Source organism: Pristis pectinata, chromosome 5 (genome assembly GCF_009764475.1).
Source record: "Pristis pectinata isolate sPriPec2 chromosome 5, sPriPec2.1.pri, whole genome shotgun sequence".
NCBI classification, from domain to species: Eukaryota; Metazoa; Chordata; class Chondrichthyes; order Rhinopristiformes; family Pristidae; genus Pristis; species Pristis pectinata.
In genome coordinates, this window is record NC_067409.1 from 60,187,211 (window position 1) to 60,210,918 (window position 23,708).

Sequence of the window (23,708 nt, forward strand, 5' to 3'; positions counted from 1 at the left end):
GCCTCTTGTGTTGAAAGGAAATATGAATATATCAAAAAGAAGTACAGCTCAATTCCATTCTACCCATTTCTCTTGCTCTATTATTTGTTCAGATGCCAAAACTCCCCACACCAATGTTTCTGAGAAGTCTTCCTTTTTCCTTGACTGTGGCTTTTCTCCATTGTAGCAGATGCACTTCCTAACATGTCTGTTCCATTTGTTATATTGTTACACACCCACTCCCAGCCAGATCAAGGATAGCATTCTCCTTGTCGTCGTCTTCCACTCCACCAGCCTCCATATTCAATGGATAATCCTCTGTAATTTCTACCATCTTCAGTGTGATGCCACTGTGAGCCACAACTTCTCCTCCCCTTCCTTCTTTAGCATTCCAAAGAAATCACTCCCTCCACAGCTCCCATGCTCACACTTTCATCTCCAGTGGCATCCACTCTCCTTCTCATGGCTTCTTCCCACTTAACAGAAGCAGATGCAATACCTGCGCATTAACTTCTGCCATTGTCATTATCCAGAGATTCAAAACTGTCTTCCAAGTAAATCAATGACTCACAATTGCTTATCATTTTAATGCTCCACCCCACACCCATTCTGACTTCCCTGTCTTTGACCTCTTACCCTTAAGGCTCAATAATGGATATAAAAATTTCAGGTAAGCAGCCTTTCCTCTTTATCACAGATCTGGCCAGATCCATGTTATATAATATTTTGAGGATTTGGGAATTGCTGGCAAGGCCAAAATTTTGCCTATCCCTAATTGCCCTTGAGAAGTTTGTAGTGAGCTGCCTTTTTAAATCATGGTAGTGTTTCTGGTGAAGTTCCAGGATTTTAGACCCAATGACAGTAATATGTGTTCAAGTCATGGTGGTGTGTAGCTTGGAAGGGAACCTGCAGACAGTGGTGATTTGAGGGCATAAAATGCTGAGGGTGCATAGTGGGTTGGGTGGTATCTTTTGAGATGGACCATAGTTAGCATTTTGGGTTGGTGATCTTGTGTTTAGGTGGGTCATGACATGGGGCTTTGGCTCTTTTTCTCTCTCTGCAGATGCTGCCTGACCCACTGAGCATTTCCAAAATTTTGTTTTTGTTTAAGACTTTCAGCATCTGCACTAATTTGCTTTTCAATCTTTGGATCTTTCTGAAGTAAGATCATTGATCTTAAAAATTAACTGAGTTTTTCACTGCACAGATTCTGCCTGATCTGAGCTATTCTAGCATACTCTTTTGTTTCAGTCCTCACCCCCCCCCCCCCCCCCCCCCCCCCGCCACCTCTACTTACTCCACCTCCAGTTAGATTAGCTTTTAATAACAATTCTTTACCACCCTCTTTTGGCTGAGATGAACTTTTCTCTTCCATTTTCATTTGCTGTCCTCCCTATCACAGACATTTCTTTTGTTGTCCCCATCATCCCTCTTCCCTGCAACTTAAAATTTTCTAGTTCTGACAAAAGTTCATCAACTTGAAACATTTTGGTTTCTTTCTGTGTAGATGCAGCCTGACCTGCTGAGTATTCAGCATTTTCTGATTTTATTTCATATTTCTAGCATTGCAAATTTTTGCTGTTCAAGTTTAATCTTTTGCTGCTTCTATTTTCCAGAATTAAAACATGAGGTGTTGTCACACCAAGTTACCTCAAAGTAAATTGGATAAATTTTAACTGAATGAATCTTTAGCAGAATTTACTTGTTCACTATCTGGCTTTCCATCTATAGAGTTTAAAGAAGAAAATAATTTGACAAGTTGGGGGTTGATCCCAATTAAGTTGGTATAAGAAAATTCTGCAGTCTTTTTTTTGTCTATATGAGACTAATAAAGACAAGTACTGAACACTTAGCTTTGTCTGCTAGTAATAATTATTTACAGAAATTGATATTTAGTTATGTTTTCTGTTATTGATGTACTTGCAACCTTTTTTTGTGATGTCATTTTTGTAGTTTTGGAGTAAGCAATCTCTACCCCTTGCATTTTGTAAATGCAAACAGACTGAATCAAGGTTAACAATAAAGTGCATCTTCATTCCATTGAAATCTAACAGTGTGTATCATCTTTATTTTTCAGTCATAAATCAGTGCTATAAATTGGTAGCTTTTGCTGATTACTGATTAGATAAATACAAAATCATTTTCAGATAATCGAACCTACTCCGCCCAACTTATTCTGTTTAACAGTGCCATTGCAATACAGTTTAAAATTTCGTGAGCCACTGTTGTGGGAATTGTTTTATGCCTGATTACCATTTTGTGAGTTATGACTTCTGTGATTTTTAAACTGCTACCTATCATTCTGCTGATCTGTAACTGTTAGAATATTTGTGTGCTTATGAAAGTGATAAATCTCTCATTTTATAGTCGGCAACAGGCAAGGTGCAGAAGCATGACCTTGTACAAGGATTGGATAAAGGATATAACTATATAGGTTGTTTATCATTTCACACCAGGCTGCTGCCAATTTAAGAAACCATACATATTTTCACTGATGGGCTTAGTTGGGAGACATGATTTAAACTAAAATTAGGGAAACTGTGTGTTAAGTCAAAACATTTCAGGTATCGATCAGCTTATCTTTTGCAAATGTTGCAAAAATTAGTCTTTTTTTACTTTTTAAAAAAATACACATTGGTATTTTATACAGTGATTCCATTTTATGGGCTGTTTCAACAAATCCTGTGAAGGAAAAAGAAACTGTGGAGGTAGGATAGGAAAGTAGATGAGGGATGGGATCTATAGAGAGGCCTGTAAGCCTATTCATTCTTTTTCCTGAGAGAATCTGAGAGACATTTTGCATAGTACTCTTTTGAATTTTCTGAGGACAGTCCTGAGTAAAACTTTAGATTCATGCACTCTTTTCAAGGTTCTAAATTGCCTTACTGAAATTCAGGAAAATATTTTTCCATTAGTTGTGCAAGCATAGGTCTTCTATACAGTATGCACTTGTACCTCAACACTTATTAATAACAACATTATTTTCAAATAGTGTATTCTGTCAATTATCCTATGCAATACCTCAGGAAAGACGCACATGAAGGAGCTTTGACTCAAATGCACAACATAAAGAAAACGATTTTCAAAACCAATCAACTCAAGAGATTTCAATGTCATGGAAAAGGTGTTACTTCCATCAATTACTTCCACCTCATAGCACCACAGACCAAAGAGAAGTATATCTAGTCCCAGAGTAAAGCTCAATTTGCAATTCCAGAAAACTTGCTGGACTCCGACAGCATCAGTAGGTCACTTATGCAAATATATTAACATTTCTCATCTGAAGCTACCATGTACAGAAAACTACAGGAAAAAGTTACATTTACTCAAATTTGTGGAAACTGCATTTTAACAGTAAACTAGCAATGTTTGTTGCATTTCCAGTACAGGAAGAATAAGAACATTGGGAAACTGGGCTGGCTGGCAGCATATTTTTAAACCTTAATGATAAATTTTATGCAGTAACTGATAAATACAGACATTTTGCAAGGAATGTAAAACCCCAAATACATAATAGTCAATCTACTGTTCTATATACAATATACATGGAACAGAATAGCAAATATGGCATAAATAAAGTAACTTTTTCATCTGACAAGAGTCAATTTAAAATAATTTACTTGAAATTAGAACCTTGAAAAGAGTGCATGAATCTAAAGTTTTACTCAGGACTGTCCTCAGAAAATTCAAAAGAGTACTATGCAAAATGTCTCTCAGATTCTCTCAGGAAAAAGAATGAATAGACTTACAGGCCTCTCTATAGATCCCATCCCTCATCTACTTTCCTATCCTACCTCCATAGTTTCTTTTTCCTTCAGAGGATTTGTTGAAACAGCCCATAAAATGGAATCACTGTATAAAATACCAATGTGTATTTTTTTAAAAAGTAAAAAAAGAGTAATTTTTGTTAATTAAAATGTTTATTGTACAATTATTGAATTGTAAAACAGTCTTATAAATGTTTTTAAACTTAAAAGAGCATTCTTGAATTTCAAAGGTTAAAAAACAAAAGCTTTCACTTTTGGAGATTTGCACTTTGCACATTTCATTGTATATGTTGATCAATTCTGCGAGTATCAGTGTAAAAACACATTGAATTACTTTATGTGGCCAAAAGAGACAGTTGGCCTAGGATGGTCTGAAGACCTTGCATGGCAGAAAAATTATGTCATGTCACTGAAGGATCTTTTTCATTATAAATATAGACGTCCAAAGCATAGCTCATGGTTATGGAACTGGAAGTGAAAGCCATCTGAAAGAGTCCATGTTTTTTTATATCTTATGCAATTGATATACTAATAGCAAAAAATCTTGAATTGAGTTATTGAACAAGATGAAGAAAATAGCGGAGTGATACTGTATTGGACTGAAAAATCTGGAGAAGAAAACAATATTTTGGAACTAGTGGAATGGTTTTACAGGAGAAAAGAAGAATGGAAAGTAATGGCATGGAATTTAGCAGTGAATAGGGATTTCCCAACTTTTAACAAGAGCTGGTGGTGTTGGATTCTTCCTCTGAAGAAAAGATTTATATAAATTAAAGATACTTTTTTTTTTGGAATTCTCTGCCCAAGGAGCTTGGATATATAGTCATTAATTATATTCAAGAATGTGATAGACTTTTGGACTATTGGGGAACAGAGGATGATAGCATTGGGCAAGAAAATGGAAGTGAAGAGGATGATCAGATCAACCATGATATTATTGAATGGTAGAGCAGGCTTGAGCATCCAAATGGTTAGTCCTGTTCTATTTTTTGTTTTTTTAACAAAGTTTCATTGTACAAATACTTTGAAATCCCAATCAAAACCCAAAGAAGAATTAAGATATGATGATAGTGTTCTTTCCATCACCTTCCTTTGGGAGAGGGGAGGAACTTTTTGCTGCCTTTTTATTTGCATATTATCTTAAGTATTGAGTCCTGCAAAATGAGGTTTAATATTTAAGCAAATGTTTAATTAACAGAATCAGTTGACTTTGTAACTGCTTGACTTTTGTCATATTTCTCCACGTGGTAGATTATATTTCTTGCATTTACAATGAAAATTTACTAATATCGAAAAAAATTATAATCTTTAATGACAACCCACATATATGATAATACATGAAGGAAAGTGACATTTTATGTCAACAGATTTAATTGTCAGTAACATTGCTACTCAATTTATAACTTCAAATATTCAAATACTCATTATGACCATCTGTGACCGATCTATAACCTGTGTGAATATTGTGCAATTGTATTGCAGAAAAATATTCTTCAAGAATGATTGCAGGTTTGGCAGGACAGAGTCAGTGACTGAACTGCTCGCAGTTTAAATACACAAAAAATTAATCTAAGCACATGAGAAGGTGGTGGTGAGCTACCAATTTGAAATGTTGCTGTTCTTCTTGTGAAGTCATCTCCACAATACTGTTAGGGATGAAGTTTCAGGATTTAGACCCAGTGATGATGAAGGATACACTTCTGTTGATGTGAATTAAGAAAATAATACTCTTTGTGTGTTTCTTTCCTGCCTCTTCTCCCTATTTTTCTCATCAATATCTACCTAAATTACACATCCTAGGCTAGATTTTTTTCTGAGATGTGAGATTTCCATAGTTCATGTGACTTGGTCATTTTGTTCAATGCACCATTTGATTATCTAACTACCAGTGGTTATAAACATTACACTTTCTTGCTGATTTAGCTAATTAAAAAATACGTAATTCAGACATAGTTAATATTGTTTGTGAATCTAGTTAATGTACCTGCTACATTACTTGGGTGTGATGGTAATGGGTAGGGGAGGTGGTTTTATTTGGTCAATTTAGCTGGGATTGTTAATGCAACCAGCCTGGGTTATTGCAAAAATCCACCTAACCCATGGGAAAGGAGATCTATCTGTTGTCTTCACTCAGTCTGGCCCTCTGAGGTAGCCAAGCAAGTTGCCCTGTTCAGGGGGCAGTTAGGGATGAACAATAACTGCTGGTTTTGTTAGTGCAACCCACCTGTCAAAACTGTCAGAATTGTTTTTTCACTCAATAACCATATATAGTAAATTGCACGATTAGTGCAGTTGTTTAGTATAAAGGAGTTAGAAATTTTTGAAATTCTGCTGTCATTTGTAGCACAAAATGGGACAAAATTGTTGGATTATTGAAAGTTGGATGATTGGAAATAAGGTTTAAAAACTCCCATATTTTTTCATTGTTTTGTTTGAAATCTTACTTGTGATTGTGAATTATTTGTGGACTCCCCTATTGCCACACCTTCTTGGTAATTGTCTTATTGGAGCAGGTAATTTCTCTTGTCATACTTGTTATTTTTATAGTTTGCTTTCATGACAATAATTTGTGCATTCACATTGTACACAGTGAATTTTTGAAAGACACAAGATACCATGTAAATTGTAAATCTATCTTTCAGTGCAAGAGGGTGGAAATAATAACTATTTAGAAACAATTTAATGCTGCTTATAATGCCCAAGTTCTTATCTTTTTTCATTACATGGTAATTGTGCTTATTGATTTGAATGAAAGTAAATCAGAATAAGTAAGGCATGACTACCTTTTGACACTTTTTTTATCCTGTAGCTTGTCATGTGGATTGTAGATCTTGTGGACGTCCAGACCCACAGGTGTTCAGAGAAAGGGACAGCCAGTCAGATTTAAAATATGCATGTCAATGAGTGGGCTGATTACTCTGTATATTTGGAATTGTACATAATTAACTCCATTCATCTCAGTTTGTTTTAAAAGTTAATTTTTCACATTGGTACCTCACAGAATGCTGGGAAATGAAGCTTTGCTAATTTTTGTGCAGTGATTACAAAACCACAATTACAGTTCAGATCCCTTTTACACCAGTTTTCTTTGCTGTATATGTTCTACCTGAAGGCCTGATTACAAGTGAGAATGATTGCTGTTGACATTGAATTAGCACTTGACCAAGAAGGAAGCCCTGGTAAAAAGGGCTATCAAAGGTAAAACATTCCAGTTTTTGGAGCTCTCCCACACGTAAAGGAAGACTGTTGTGATGACTGGATGTTCGAAATCCAGCTCCAGGATATCACTGTATGAGTTTCACAGGGCAGTATTCTGGGCCCAATCATCTTCAGTTTTTTTCGTCACTGATCTTTTTTTCCATATTTGGCTCAGAAGCTGGAATATTCATTGATGGCACATAGTTCAGTTTTATTGATAAACAAAGAACACAAAAGATGAAGCAGAAGTAGGCCATGCAGTTCCTTACTGGTATGCCTGCTTTGGCATTTGGTAAGATCATGGTTAACCTTTTATCTCGGTGCTACTTCCTGACACTAACCAAATACTCTTATTTTCTCAGTATCTTAAAATCTATTACACTTTAGCTCAAATATACTCAGCAGCTGAGCCACCACAACTCTTGGTAGAAAATTCTGTAGAATCACTACCCTTTAAGGTGATTGGAGGAAGGTATAAGGGGGATGTCAGGGGTAAGTTTTTTTTCACACAGAGTGGTGGGTGCATGGAACACACTGCCGCCAGAGGTGGTGGGGGCAGATACATTAGGGACATTTAAGAGACTCCTAGATAAGTAGGGGGGCTATGTGGGAGGGAAGGGTTAGATAGATCTTAGAGCAGGATAAAATGACAGCACAGTACAGGCCCTTCAGCCCACAATGTTGTGCCGTAGTGTTCTATATTTATGGATGATTAGTTCTCTGAATGGCTAGCCCCTTATTTTGTGACACTGAACACCGCTTCTAGATACCCCAGCCAGAGGAAAGATCACCCAATCATCTATCATGTCAATCCCCTTAAGAATTGTGTACATTTCAGTGAGATCTCCTCTCATTCCTCTAATTGCCAGAGGCTATATCTCTTTGTATGGCAAACCAACCACCCCTGAAATCAATCAGCTGAACCTTTTGTGCATTCCCTCCATTGCAAATATTTCCTACCTTAGGCACCGAAACCAGATGTGTACACGATATTCCAGGGCCCTTTATAATTAGAACAAGACACCTCTACTGTTTATTCAAATCCTTGTGTGGTAGAGGCCAAGTTACTATTTGCATCTTGATTGCTTGCTTTAATTGATTTGTATTCAAAGGCACTCAAAGCAGCATGGGCCCATCAATATCTGTAGGTTTCCCTCCAAGTGGCACATAATGATAACTTGAAAATATATAGCCATTCCTTCATCTCACCACTATCTTCTCGAGGACAACCAGGAATGACCAATAAATGTTGGCCTGTTCATGCTGGATAGAGAATAAATCCTGGATAGAGAATAAAGTTTAAATAAAAAAGTTTTGGCTATAGATTGGCCACCTTTGCTTGTAAAACCTTTTTGGTTTATGTTCAGGTGTCTTAAAAGAGAATTGGAAGTAAATTCTCCTTCACTTAATCCAAACTGAAACCAGTTATTAGACAAGATGGAATATTACTTCTGAGCTGTTACCGAGTTTCTTATGTTATGTTTTAAAGACTTACTCATTCTGGAGCATATAGGAATACTAACCTGGAGTGTTCATTTGCTAACAAATTCCCTGTGAGCATAATCCTGCAAATATACTATGTTAAATTAAGAATTATAGCAGTGAAAAATTCACAAGAAGCATAAATGTAATATTTAAGTATTGTCCCAAAGCAGCTAATGCTGCTGTATAGAGGGTCATTTCATCTTATTGAAAATTAGACTTGTTTAATATGCATCACTTGGGACGATTGATAGAAGAGGTAATCTAGATTTTTATCTTTTTTACTAGGAGAGCCATCCCATTCTTAAGAATTTAAAATAGATAATACCTTCCCACTCATCTGGGGGGAAAAAAAATTCTGATTAATGTGTGATTCCTTCAGTGGAAGATATTTTAATTTCAGTACTAATTTACTTTGTCTTAAATTTTTAGAGCCTCTCTTTCAAACCTATGGTATAATTTTTAAGAGGTGAATGTGTTTCTATGCTAAAATGTCTAAAAAAAACACCTAGAGTATTGAAAATAATTGGATTCCTTAAGGAGAAATATGCACATGTTCATAAAATTTTGCACACTTCACCAACTGAACTTTATATCGGGTGATTTATGATTTCTGCGATTCAACTTGTCACTGACCATCGTTCGTTGAACTGCAACTGATTGTTTTCTCAAACTGAATATTTGTAAGTTTATGCAAGCGATAAATCTTGTACTAGTTTTCTTTATAGATGCTGTGTGTGCAGTGAGCTACATTTCATGCAAATAATTTGTTTTTGATTTTCTCAAAGCAACATTTTTTTTAATCAGTAAATGCTGGAAACAGTGATGTTTAAATCTGCTATATAATTTCCATTGCTAGGGTAAAAGAAATAGAAAAGATTTTTTGAATGGTGACAAGAAACACAAACTGGCATAAGTTGTATAAATCATTTTGCATATGAGAAGGACCTAGTCACATATTGCAGCCCAAAAATTTGGAGGAAAAGAAATCTGTGACCTGATACAGAATCTCCCATTAATTATTACAGCTTGAACAGGGGCAAAATATCATTATATTAAATTCTGACTCTTTCAATTGCACTTGAGAGATGTGAAAGAGCGGAGAAAACTAAAGGATGAGAAAAGCAAGAAAGATTACAGGCTATCATGTGAACTAAATGGACAGAGGACATCTAGGTAATTAATTAAATACATCTGATACAGACTCCTTGTAACACTGCTCCCCTCCCACCAAATAATAGCTTTTTAATTCTTGGGTACAGGTGAAAATATATACTTTGTTTTTATATAAAAGGGGGTGAAATCCTGGGAAATTGCTTTTCCACTTCCAAAAGTGAGTTTCAATATGTAAGTGTGTGTCAGTATGGAGGGAGAAAATTGGCAAGTAATATCAAAACAAACAGCAGAGGCATCTGAATATATATACACACACACATATTAAAAAAACACTGATAAGTGTTGTCCACTTTGAGCTAATTGTTTTAATCAGGAGAATGTATTTAGTTCTACATCCAACTCTATACACTCAAGGCCCACAGAAACTTTGTATTCTAACTTGTTTTATAGCAGCTTGTCTAAAGCATTTTTAAAGCAGGTGAGTGCAGTCTTTATAGCAGCTTCTATATCTGTAAATTCTTTGTAAAACAATCTCCTTTACTTTTAATCCCCTAAGTAGTGACCTGAATTCTAGTCATGCGTAATAGAAGGCATAATGAAGCATATATGATCTTGGCTTTGTGGTTGATTAAGGATAATGGGACTGAGTAGCCAACATAACTATTCATTAAATTTACAACTGGACTTATTAAAGTACTCAAGATACTCATTGAAGTTTTTTTTCTGTGAAGAGCACAATTCTTTAATTTGTGAAGGGGAACATGGAAGGGAGAAACGGTAGATATTACAGGTTCTATCAAAATATCAAGGTGAATGTTCCTCAATGGTAAGTTTTAGAATACAAATGAAATGTGATGAATTTTGCATAGAAAATAGAATTTTGAGTGGAAAATAATTTTGACATATTGTGGGTTAGTTTGTCACCGACTTGATAATTTACTCATTGAAGGAATTCCATGAAAATAAGGTTTGGGGAAAAAAAACAAAAGGTGAATTGAAAATTATTTGTATTATCAGTTTTGCACTTATTACTTTTCAAAATTAATACAGCTATTTCTTCAAACCCCAATTGCAATATCTTTTGCATATTTCATTTGCTGACAACATTATACGTGTCCTATAACATTCATTCTTGCATCGTGGTGTACTTGTGTTGACTTGCCATAAAACGTGTTTTTTAAGAATATTATTTATGGTTAAGTTTATCATTGGCACCCATGGCTTCAGTAGCCTCAAGGCCAAAGCTGTTGTATTCCACTACCATCAGCTGAATAGGTGAACTATTCTTTAATGTTTGTCAATTTGATCTCATCCTCCAGCTGTATTTGAAGTAGTTTTACAAATTTCAGTAGCTTCATTGGGGTGATATTTGTATTGAAAGTTTTGTCTTTAAATGTGTTTTTGTGTAAAAACCCAGTGAGGCAAAGCAATTGGTCATGTATCTGCTTGTAGCTTTTGACATCTAGAATTACAGCAAGCAGTGGAGGAGAGAAAATTTCTACAGGATTCCTGAAGCTACACGGAAGAAGAAGACAAATCCCATAGTAATGCCTGGTGATGGTGTTTCCCTCGTTCTATTTTTTAATGAAGCTTAACTGCCAGAAAGCAATATCCTGCAAATGCAGGCCTTGGTTTTAGTCTTAAGGGTGAATTTGTTATTTCTGCATGGCTGTTATAGTAATCAGCCAAAGTTGGTGGGTTGCCTTTCCAGTGCTTTCAGCATTTTTCTTCAAGGCAAATGTTATCTATTGTGGATTAATTAGCTTCATGGAGAACCATCATTACTTGAACTTCTAAAGGCTATTGATTCCTTTGCAAGAAAGAAAGTATCTGGTAAAGATGGAATTTCTTGACAGTGGACTATCTCCCATGTTGCCATTCCTTAATGATCACTTCCTCCCCTGTTGGAGAGAAGGCTCTATCCCACAGAGTACATGTGGGGTGGAGCCATCTTTCCAACAGAGGACAGTGATCAAAGAACTGCATGGACTATCAAGGCAAATGGCTCCTTAATGTTATAAGGGTGACCTTGTTAGAGGGTTTTTTGAAGCTTATGAGACGGTATTGCAGAGGCATAATGGATTTGTAAAAAGATCTGTGGTAGACGTGATCTGCTCGTATCAGCTCCATGAGAACTACAGAAGCAGTAAATCCTACTCCAGCTGTTTGTTGGCAAATCCCCGAAGTATTTGAAGCCGTGTGAAGGATGCATCTCCACTGTGTAACTGAGAACTTTGGCTGTCTGCAAACAACCTCAGTTTCATTTGTTTCTTTCATGGCAGCAGGGATGGTGCTGAAGTTTCATGGCTTTGGTTTAAATGGTTTTGAGATGAAGAATATGATGAAATATGGCAGTATATTGACCCCTACTCTGGCAAGTTGTCTCCAGTGGTCCTCACTTGCACTTTCTCTGCGTACATGGATGATACTTATCTTCATACATGATCATACGGATTTGAAAGTTGAGATTAAAATTGGGCAAGTCCTGATCAGAGAACTCTTGTTTGCTGTAGTGGTTGCTTGGGCAGAAGATCAACTTTAGTGACTGATTGGCTGCCTGCGTCATGTTCTTCATCACTGTTGTCAAATTAACTGTAGTTATGGGATAAGTTGCGTCTTTGCTTATGATTCAACTTGGCATCACTCCACTGGAAACAGTTAACATATTTTGCTATCCTGGGTCCATTGCGACAGGCAACATTTTATTTTAAGTATACTGAGCATTTATGATTCTTAAAAGTGTTTTAATACTTACTGGAATATTTGAATTGGAAAGACGGTATTATGTGGAACAATAGAATGTTAACTGAAGTGCATCCTTTGCATCCTTAGCAGATAAAGCAGCCTTTGCCTGCAAGCAGCAAGATCCGAACGATGTTTCGGAATGGGTCAATAGTTAACAAGTAACATTTGCAGCACAGACTTGTCAGGCAGTGGCCATCTCCAATAAAAGTCTTAACCAGCTTCATTTGCCATTCAATGGTATTACCATTACCAAGTTTCCTATAATTAGCATCCTGGGGATCACTGTTGACTTGAAACTCAGTTTGAGTAACTACACAAATACGGTGGCTACAAGAGCAGGTCAGAGTTTCAAGTAAGTGACTCACCTTCTGATACTCAAATGTTTTCACTGTCCTTGAGGCATTAGTAATGCAGCATGATGGAATACGCTCCACATGTTTAGATGAGTGCAGCTCCAGTGATAATCAAGAAGTTTGATACCGTTCAGGACAATGGAGTCTGCTTGTTTAGAACCCAATCTCTAAGCAATTTTTCCTTTGTTAATGGAGGATGGCATTTGCAATGTGTAACAGCTATAAATGCTATTTGCCTTGGCTACGTTGAAAGCACTCCTTCCAAACCTGCAGTGTCTGTTATCAAGAAGGGGAACATTAGTATCTGCAAGTTACACACAAGTTGCACACCATCATAACTTGGAACTATATCACTGTTCCTTCGGTGTTGCAGAGCCTAAATCCTGCAACATAGAATCACAGAAACATAGAGCACAGAGCAGAGCTGGCCCCTTACGGCCAACCTCATACATGCTAACTGTTTTGTCTATTTACACAAATTCCATTTGCCCGCATTGGGTGTGTATCCTTTCCTATCCTATCCAATGCTGTCCAAATGCCTTTTTAAATGTAGTAATAGTATTTGCCTCCATTACCTCTGGCAGCTCGTTCCAAATATTCACCACCCTCTGTGTTGGGGGGAATAAGAATCTACTCCTGAGATCTCCTTTAAATTTCTCCTGTTTCACCTTAAACCTATGCCCTCTAGTTTTAGAATCCCTTGCTCTGGGAAAATGCTCTCTATCCTGTATATGCCCGTTATAATTTTCGTAAACCTCTAAGGTTACCCCTCAGCTGCTTCTGTTCCAGTGAGAATAAACCCAGTGTCTTCTTATAACTACAGCCTTCTATTTCCGGCAGCATCCTGGCGAATCTCTTCTATACTCTCTCTTGCTACAAAACCCTTCCTGCAGTGTGGTGACCAGAACTGTATGCAATACTCTTAACTAAACACAACGTCTTAACCAATAGCATAATGGGAATACTTTCATCATAGGGACTGCAGTGGTTCAAGCAAGTGGCTCATTACCATTTCAAAGGCAATTGGAGTTGCTTGCATCTCAAAAAATGAAAAGTGAAAAAATGACTGGCTCATATTTTATGTAGTATGGAGAAACATAATTGTAAAAATATACAAACAAGAAGAAAAGTGTGATACAGACTAATTGCTGTTCTTTATTGTTGCAGAAGTATGTGGATAAAACTATTTAGCCAAAAATTCAGCATTTTATTATCTGTATTATCTTCAGAATATAATTTCTGGAGAAGGAATTTTATTTGTAAGTGTACATGGTGAAATTCACAAAGGCATTTTTCAACACTGCTGAGGTGCTCTCTGAACAGTGCAGATTTTTAAAAATTGCTCTTGTAGATAAATGTTCGTTAATAATTTTAGGATCCCAGGATCTTGTTTGAACTTGTAATGAAGTCTGCTATTAAAAATGAATATAATTTTTATCCTTTTTGGAGCTGAATAATCCATCTTTGCAATTTCAGTAAAAACATAATTTGATATAAAAGTCATTCAATTAAAATAAAGTTTACTTCTGCTTTTCATCTCTTGTGCAACAGCAGATTCTCTGAATCACTCAGAGCAACTTTTTGGAAGATATTTTAGGAGCAATGGAGTCCAATGTAACACACCTTCAGCAAAAGCTAGTGCAAAAATTAATGTCATGGTTAAAAGTTTTTAGGGGAGCATAAGCCTGTCTTTACTTGTAGCAGCTTCAATCATTGACCCTACTGTTTCCTACAAAATTCTATTTAAGAATGCACTGGATTTGTAACTATTTTGACAGTTATTAGATTCATCAGTTGGATATATATGTACTTTAGTATTTATTGATATTGCATCTGCACACTGAAAATGTTATTTTTGTTTCAATAGCCAGGAAGATTTGAGAAAAGTATTTTGTTCAGTCTTAAAAGGATTTAATTGTTCTCATTAGTATTTTCTGCAGTTCTGAAATAACATTTTTTCACTTTCAGGATGAAGTCTTTTTAAAGTATATGTGATGTTGTTTTGTGTCTGTGATTTTGTTTTCAAATCTTAGTCAATGTGAATTACGACAGCATTTATGGCACAAAAAGTATATTTTTGAGGTGAAGCTTTATTGTTTCTTTTGGCAGGTTGCTATGGTGTTGATGGAGAAAGTGATTCCATAATGAGTTCTGCATCTGAAAACTCAACAGAACCCTGGTTTTGTGATGCATGCAAGTGTGGAGCGACGCCCAGTTGTGAATTATGCCCCAATTTAGATGGAATTTTTAAAGAGACAGATGCTGGAAGGTTTGTTTCACTTAGAAAAATATTAGCTTCATGCTCCTTGGGACTTGCTAATGGGTATAGAATGTAGGGTGATTGAATATTTTGTTTCAAATATTGAATATTTTATTAATGTCAACTGAGCCAAATTTGCAGTTTGTAATGCTCAGGATGAAAGTCTATTTCATCAGTCATCATTTGCATTTGAGTTGACAACTTGGGACTTATGACATCTGGGCACTTATTTTCTGAAAATGCCTGGACGGAAAGTTCTAGTCATCTTTGTCCCTTGTACTATATGCATCTGTGTGATTGGCTGTCTGCAGTGTTCACCTCCTGTCATTAATTCAGTTAAATTCAAAAGATCTGAACTTATTGATAGGATAGTGGCAGATACTCTCTCAGCCTTTTAGTGTTGGTGACTGAAGACAAGTTTATATTCCAACAGATTTAATTTGGGTTTAAGTAAAGTACAGAGCAGGCCTGTCAGAATATTACCAGAGACCACAGCTATAAGAAAAGGTTAGGTGAGGTTTTCTCCCCATGCTGGTGAGGGCACACTTGGAGTATCGTGTTCAGTTTTGGTCACCCTGCTATAGGAAAGATGTTACTAAGCTGGAAGGAGTGCAGAAAAGATTTACAAGGATATTGCCAGGACTTGAGGGACTGAGTTATAGGGAGAGATTGGACAGGCTAGGATGTTATTCCTTGGAGTGTAGGAGACCGAGGTGTGATCTTGTAGAGGTATATAAAATTATGAAGGGCACAGATAGGGTGAATGCAGTCAGTCTTTTTCCCAGGGTTGAGGAATCAAGAACTAGAGGGTATAGGTTTAGGGTGAGAGAATGGTGCATGTAAGTATTGTTAATTGCAAGCTGTGTCTTGGCTCAGGAATTTAAAATAATCTAGCTAATTGAATTAAACCCTAAACATCTGAGATGTATTCAGGAACATCAGCACTAATACATGTTATTATGTTGAAAATAAGTTCATTTTTTGTAACAGTTGGAATGATATATTGAATGTATCCATAACACTGGGACTATTTTAGTGTCTGAGTTGATAAACTAGGGTTTAGAAGCAAAAGAACAATATAAAATCTTTCTTTTGTAGATGCTGAATTGTAAAGTCTTTCAGTACCTTAATTGTCTTATGGTTCTACAGTTTGATAAACATACCATAGAACAGTACAGCACAATAGAGGCCCTTTGGCCCACCATGTTGTGCCAACCTTTAAACCACACCTAAGACTATCTAACCCTTTCCTCCCACATATCCCCCTATTTTAAATTCCTCCATATGCTTATCTAACAATACTTGTATGGTGGATGGATAATGAAAAAATGTGCAAGGGAAAGAACTTCAGCAAAGTCTAAAAATAAGATTGATTAACAATTCTGTTTTACCTTTCCTCCCTCTCCCCTTAAACATTTTCACAAAATGTTTCTTGGCAAGATGATGGCAATTTAATCTCAGATACATTCACTATAAAGATGGATGATGTATATCTGTTGTCCATGTGCAGCCTTTGTGCTTTATGCTGCACAGGAGGGCAAGGATAAGAGTGGCAGAGCTACAGTGGTAGGGGATTCCATGGTAAGGGAAATAGACAGGAGCTTCTGTAGCTGCAAATGGGACTCCTGGTTGATGTGTTGCCTCCCAGGTGCAAGGGTCAGGGATGTCTTAGAGCAGCTGCAGGGCATTCTGGAAGGGGTGAGTGAACAGCCAGTTATTGCGGTGCATGTAGGTACCAACAATATAGCAAATACGTGGGTTGAGGTCCTACAAGTTGAATTTAGGGAGCTAGGCATTTAAAAAGAAGGACCTCAAAGGTAAAAATCTCAGGATTACTGCCTGTGCCACATGATAATCAGAGTAGGAATTAGCAGCATAGTTAGGATGAATATGTGGCTTGAGCAGTGGTGCAGGAGGGAGGGTTCTAAGGGTCCTGGGACATTAGAACCAGTTCTGGGGCAGGTGGGGCCAGTACAAACTGGCTGGGCTACACCTGGGCAGGACTGGGATCAGTGTCCTAGGGGGATTGTTTGCTTGTGCTGTTGGGGAGGGTTTAAACTAATATGGTAGGGAGATGGGAATCCATGCAGAAAGACAGAGGGAAGCAAACGCTAGAAAAAAGTAAAAGGAAGCTTGGCCGTATATCCAGGGAAGCTTGGCCGTGTGGATTCAGAATTGGCTTGCCTGTAGAAAGCAGAGGGTTGTGGTGGAGGGGGTGCATTTATATTGGAGGGCTGTGACTAGTGGTGTCCCACAAGGATCAGTTCTGGGACTCTGCTTTTTGTGATTTTTATTAATGACTTGGATGAGGGAGAAGAAGGGTGGGTTGGCAAGTTTGCAGATGACACAAAGCATGGTGGTGTTGTGGATAGTGTGGAGGATTGTCGAAGATTGCAGAGGGACATTGATAGGATGCAGAGCTGGGCTGAGAAGTGACAGATGGAGTTCAGTCCGGAGAAGTGTGAGGTGGTAAACTTTGGAAGGACAAACTCCAAGGCGGAGTACAAGGTTAATGGCAGGATTCTGGGCAGTGTGGAGGAGCAGAGGGATCTGGGGGTCCATATCCACAGGTCCCTGAAAGTTGCCTCACAGGTGGAGAGGGTAGTTAAGAAAGCTTATGGGATGTTAGCATTCATAAGTCGTGGGATCGAGTTTAAGAGCCGTGAGGCAATGATGCAGCTCTACAAAACTCTGGTTAGACCACACTTGGAGTACTGTGTCCCGTTCTGGTCACCTCATTATAGGAAGGGTGTGGAAGCGTTGAAGAGGGTACAGAGGAGGTTTACCAAGATGCTGCCTGGTTTAGAGAGTATGCATTATGAGGAGAGACTAAGGGAGCTAGGGCTTTACTCTTTGGAGAGAAGGAGGATGAGAGGAGACATGATAGAGATGTACAAAATATTAAGAGGAATAGATAGAGTGGACAGCTAGCGCCTCTTTCCCAAGGCACCAATGCTCAATACAAGAGGGCATGGCTTTAAAGTAATGGGTGGGAAGTTGAAGGGAGATATCAGAGGAAGGTTTTTTACCCAGAGAGTGGTTGGAGCATGGAATGCGCTGCCTGGGGAGGTGGTGGAGGCAGGTACATTGGTCAAATGCAAAAGGTTACTAGATAAGCATATGGACGAATTTAAAATCGAGGGATATGTGGGAGGAAGGGGTTAGGTAATCTTAGGCGTGGTTTAAAGGTCGGCACAACATTGTGGGCTGAAGGGCCTGTATTGTGCTGTACTGTTCTATGACTCTTAAGAGTGGAGTACAGAAAAATCAAATGCAAAGGACACAAAGGTTACTAGCACCTAAAAGGACAATGAGTGTAAGAGCACCTTATCTGAATGCCTATAGTATTTGAAACAAGGTCAGTGAAATTGTGCCACAAATCAGTACAAAGGGGTATGATTTAGTGGCCATTACAGAACCATGGTTGCAGGGTGGAGGTGAGTGAGAATTAAATATCCAAGGGCATCAGGTAATACGGAAGGATAGGCAGGAAGGTAAGGGAGGTGGGGTAGCACTCTTAATTAAGAATGAGGTCAGGGAGATAGTGAGAGACAATATAAGATCCAGGGACCAGAATGTTCAGTCCATCTGGGTAGAGATTAGGAATAGCAAAGGGAAATAAATCATAGTGGGAGTTGTCTATAGGCCACGAATAATAAGCTTGCAGTGGCACAGGCAATAAACAAAAAAAAATATTTGATGCATGTAAGAATGGAATGACAGTTGTCATGGGGGACTTTAACTTCCACGTTAGATTGGGCGAATCAAGCTCGTTGAGGCAGTCTTGAGGAAGACTTGATAGAATGCATCCATGACAGCTTTCTTGAACAGCATGTTAGTGAACCTACTAGGGAAAATGCTATCTTAGATCTGGTCCTGTGTAATGAGACAGGTCAAATTAACGATCTTGTAGTCTGGAATCTGCTTGGAAAGAGTGATCATAGTATGATTGAATTTCTCACACAAATGGAGGGTGCAATAGTTCGATCTAAAACCACTGTATTATGCCTAAACAAGGGAGACTTCAACTGGATGAAGGAGGAGTTGGCTAGTGTAGACTGGAAACACAGGCTATATGGTGGGACAGTTGGGCAACAGTGGAAGACTTTCAAAGAGATTTTTGATGGTGCTCAAGAAAAGTATATTCCAGTTAAAAGCAAGGACAGTAAGGGTGGGGAGAGCCAGCCTTGGATAACTAAGGAAATAAAAGAAGGCATCAAGCTAAAAGCTCATGCATACAAGTCAGCAAGAGTATTGGGAAAACTTAAAAAGCAACAAAGAACTACTAAGCAAACAATAAGGAAGGGGAAGATAGATGATGAAAGTAAACCAGCACAACATATAAAAACAGATAGTAAAAGTTTCTATAATTATATAAAGCGGAAAAGGGTGGCTAAAATGATCGTAGGTCCCTTGGAAGGTGAGAAGGGGGAGTTAATATTGGGTAATGTGGAAATGGTCGAGGCCTTGAACGATTATTTTGTGTCAGTCTTCATGGTGGAGGACACGTCTAACATGCCAAAGAGAGATGTTATGGATCCGATGGGAGGCAAGGACCTCGATACTATTGCTGTCACTAAAGAGATAGTGATGAGCAAACTGGTGGGCCTAAAGGTAGACAAGTCCCCTGGTCCTGATGGGATGCATTCCAGGGTACTGAAAGAAATGGCAGAAGTTATAGTAGACGCACTTGTGATAATTTACTAAAATCCTCTGGAATCTGGGCAGGTCCTGGCAGATTGGAAGACAGCAAATATCACGCACTGTTTAAAAAAGAATGTTGGCAAAAGGCAGGTAACTATAGGCCAGTTAGCTTAATGTCTGTAGTTGGGAAAATGCTCGAAGCTATCATTAAGGAAGAAATATTGAGACATCTGGATAGAAGTGGTTCCATCAGGCAGACAGCATGGATTCAGTGAGAGCAGGTCCTGTTTGGCAAACTTATTGGAATTCTTAGAGGATATAATGAGCGCAGTGGATAGAGGGGAACAGGTGCATGTTGTATACCTGGATTTCTAGAAGGCATTCAATAAGGTGCTGCATGAAAGATATGCATAAGATATCATAAGATAAGGGTAGGGATATGTTCGGCACAGCTTTGTGGGCCGAAGGGCCTGAATTGTGCTGTAATTGTTCTATGTTCTATAAGGTTGCATGGAGTTGGGGATAATGTATTAGCATGGACAGAGAATTGGTTAACCAATAGATGGCAGAAAGTTGGGATAAATGGGTGTTTCTCTGGTTGGCAATCAGTGGTGAGCGGTGTGCCGCAGGGGTTGGTGCTGTGCCCGCAACTGTTCACTATGTACATTAACGATTTGGAAGAGAGGACCAAGTGTAGCATATCTAACTTTGCTGATGACACTGAAATTGGTGGCAAAGCAAATTGTGCAGAGGATGTGGAGAGTCTGCAGAGAGATATAGATAAGTTAAGTGAGTGGGCAAGGGTCTGGTAGATGGAGTACAATGTTTGTAAATGTGTGGTCATCCACTTTGGAAGGAGAAATGGAAGATCAGATTATTATTTAAATGATGAAAGATTGCAGCATGCTGTTGTGCAGAGGGACTTGGGAGTGCTTGTGCAGGAATCACTAAAGGTTGATTTGCATGTGCAACAGGTTATCAAGAAAGCAAATGGAATGGTGGCCTTCATTGCTGGAGCGATTGAATTTAAGAGCAGGGAGGTTATGCTGAAACTGTACAAGGTACTGGTGAGGCCGCACCTGGAGTACTGTGTGCAGTTCTGATCTTACTTGAGGAAAGATGTACGGGCTTTGGAGGCGGTGCAGAGCAGTTTCACTGGGTTGATTCTGGAGATGAGGGGATTAGCCTATGAGGAGAGATTGAATTGCCTGGGGCTATACTTACTGGAATTCAGAAGAATGAGAGGGGATCTTACAGAAACATGTAAAATTTTGAAAGGGATAGATGAAGTAGAGGCAGGAAGGTTGTTTCCACTGGTAGGTGAGACTAGAACTAGGGGACATAGCCTCCAGATTCGGGGGAATAGATTTTGGATGGAGATGGGAGAAACTGCTTTTCCTAGAGAGGAGTGAATCTGTGGAAGTCTCTGTACAGGGAAGCAGTGGAGGCTACCTCATTAAATATATTTAAGACACAGATAGATTTTTGCATATTAGGGGAATTGAGGGTTATGGGAAAAGGCAGGTGGGTGGAGCTGAGTCCACGACCAGATCAGCCATGATCTTATTGAATGGCTGAGCAGGCTTAACAGGCCAGATGGCCTATTCCTGCTCCTATTTCTTATGTTCTTATGCTCTTATGAGAGGGGAAAGATTTAATAGGAACTTGAGGGGAAACTTTTTTTTTAATATGCAGAGGATGATGTGTGTATGGAATGAGCTGCTGGGGAGGCAGTTGAGGCGGGTACAATGGCAACTTTTAAAAGACAGTTGGACAGGTACATGGATAGGAAAGGTTTAGAAGAATATGGGCCAAACACTGGCAAATGGGACTAGCTTGGATGGTCATCTTGGTTGGCATGGACAAGTTGGGCCAAAGGCTCTGTTTCTGTGCTGTATGACACTCTGACTCTATGTAATGATATTAAGTTTTTTTTAGATTGACACATTTTTTGATATTGATTTGTTCATTTAAACTTGTTAGCAAAAGATCTATATGATGAGAAATATTTCCACTCAGTAGTGGGACATGGAACATTGTACCTGAAAAGGTGGTGAAAGCTGATAACAAACACTGTTTAAGATAAGGCATTTGAGGCTGGAGGACTTATAAAATAATCTTTATGGACAGAAAAAAAACAAAGCCAGCAGACTGAGCTAGAATAGAGTGAATAATTCCTATGCTGATTTCTTTGTCCAAGTAATCTCAGTAGCCTCGTATGCATTTTTCTTTTAGGTGGGTTCACGTTGTTTGCGCCCTTTATGTTCCTGGTGTGGCATTTGGAGATATAGATAAACTTCGCCCTGTTACTCTTACGGAAATGAACTATTCAAAATATGGTGCCAAGGTAAGATTTCATCTTTTGTGTGTGGCTGTTGACTATATTTTTTAGGTTTTGAGAGTCTGGTAGGAGGCTTTAAGGCAAAAACAGGAATTGGGCTAGATAGAAAAAATATCAAAATGAATTTTCTGTAAAGGGTCTTGCGACATCATCTAGAAATTTATATTAAATTATTCAAAGTTAAAATGTGACTAGGTATTTTAAATAAAGTATGTACTACATAACAAGCATATTAAATTGGATAATGGGAATTCTGTAGCATTGCACAGTAATGTTTCATGAGGAAGAGCAATTTATTGTTGCTGAATGTTGATAATTTTCATGTGCTCTACTTGTGCTTGCACTTTCTCTTAATATCCCTAAATCTCACTCCAACACTGAAATATTCAAGTTGAAGGAACAGCTGTAATATGGTATACAGTGGCATGCAAAAGTTTGGGCACCCCTGGTCAAAATTTCTGTTACTGTGAATAGTTAAGCGAGTAAAAGATGACCTGTTTTCCAAAAGGCATAAAGTTAAAGATGACACATTTCTTTAATATCTTAAGCAAGATTACTTTTTAATTTCTATCTTTTACAGTTTCAAAATAACAAAAAAGGAAAAGGGCTTGAAGCAAAAGTTTGGGCACCCTTCATGGTCAGTACTTAGTAACACTCCCTTTGGCAAGTATCACAGCTTGTCAACACTTTCTGTAGCCAGCTAGGAGTCTTTCAATTCTTGTTTGGGGGATTTTCGCCCATTCTTCCTTGCAAAAGGCTTCTAGTTCTGTGCGACCTTCATCAGTCCACAGGACTTGTTTCCAAAGTGCATCAGGCTTGTTCAGATGTTCCTTTGCAAACTTCTGACGCTGAATTTTGTGGTGAGGACGCAGGAAAGTTTGGAGGAAAAAGGGTGCAGAATTTCATGAAAAGAACACCTCTCCAACTGTTAAGCACGGGGGTGGATCGATCATACTTTGGGCTTGTGTTGCAGCCAGTGGCACAGGGAACATTTCACTGGTAGAGGGAAGAATGAATTCAATTAAATACCAGCAAATTCTGGAAGTAAACATCGCGCCGTCTGTGAAAAAGCTGAAGATGAAAAGAGGATGGCTTCTACAACAGGATAACGATCCTAAACACACCTCAGAATCCACAATGGACTACCTCAAGAGGCACAAGCTGAAGGTTTTGCCATGGCCCTCACAGTCCCCCGACCTAAACATCATCGAAAATCTGCGGATAGACCTCAAAAGAGCAGTGCATGCAAGATGGCCCAAGAATCTCACAGAACTAGAAGCCTTTTGTAAGGAAGAATGGACAAAAATCCTCTAAACAAGAATTGAAAGACTCTTAGCTGGCCACAGAAGGTGTTTACAAGCTGTGATACTTGCCAAAAGGGGATGTTACTAAGTACTGACCATGCAGGGTGCCCAAACTTTTGCTTCAAGCTCTTTTCCTTTTTTGTTATTTTGAAACTGTAAAAGATGGAAATAAAAAAAGTAATCTTCCTTAAAATATTAAAGAAATGTGTTATCTTTAACTTTATGCTTTTTGGAAATGAGGTCATCTTTTACTCGCTTAGCTATTCACAGTAACAGAAATTTTGTCCAGGGGTGCCCAAACTTTTGCATGCCACTATTATTTCGAAGTCAAGACACCATGAAATATCTGGAATCTTGGTAGCTTCAGCCAGATCTCTTGATATTTGTACTTTGCTGCCGTTACAAAATAAGAAACTCAGCTTTAAATGTATGGTTAAGTGTACAGGACACATTGAGCAATAAATCAAACTTCCCTTGTTCCAACATGGTACTACAAACACATGCCATTAAACACATTCC

General features: G+C 38.2%; 1 protein-coding gene across 4 annotated transcripts in view; it reads left to right on the top strand.

Annotated features, from left to right (window-relative positions):
• Positions 1 to 23,708, top strand: part of phf14 (PHD finger protein 14) — a 173,550-nt gene that overhangs the window by 21,114 nt on the left and 128,728 nt on the right. For all 4 annotated transcript variants that reach the window (XM_052015568.1, XM_052015567.1, XM_052015570.1 and 1 more), the window contains exons 5-6: positions 14,750 to 14,909; positions 21,780 to 21,891. In XM_052015568.1, coding sequence (XP_051871528.1) covers positions 14,750 to 14,909; positions 21,780 to 21,891 — 272 coding nt within the window. The remainder of the gene's footprint in view (positions 1 to 14,749; positions 14,910 to 21,779; positions 21,892 to 23,708) is intronic.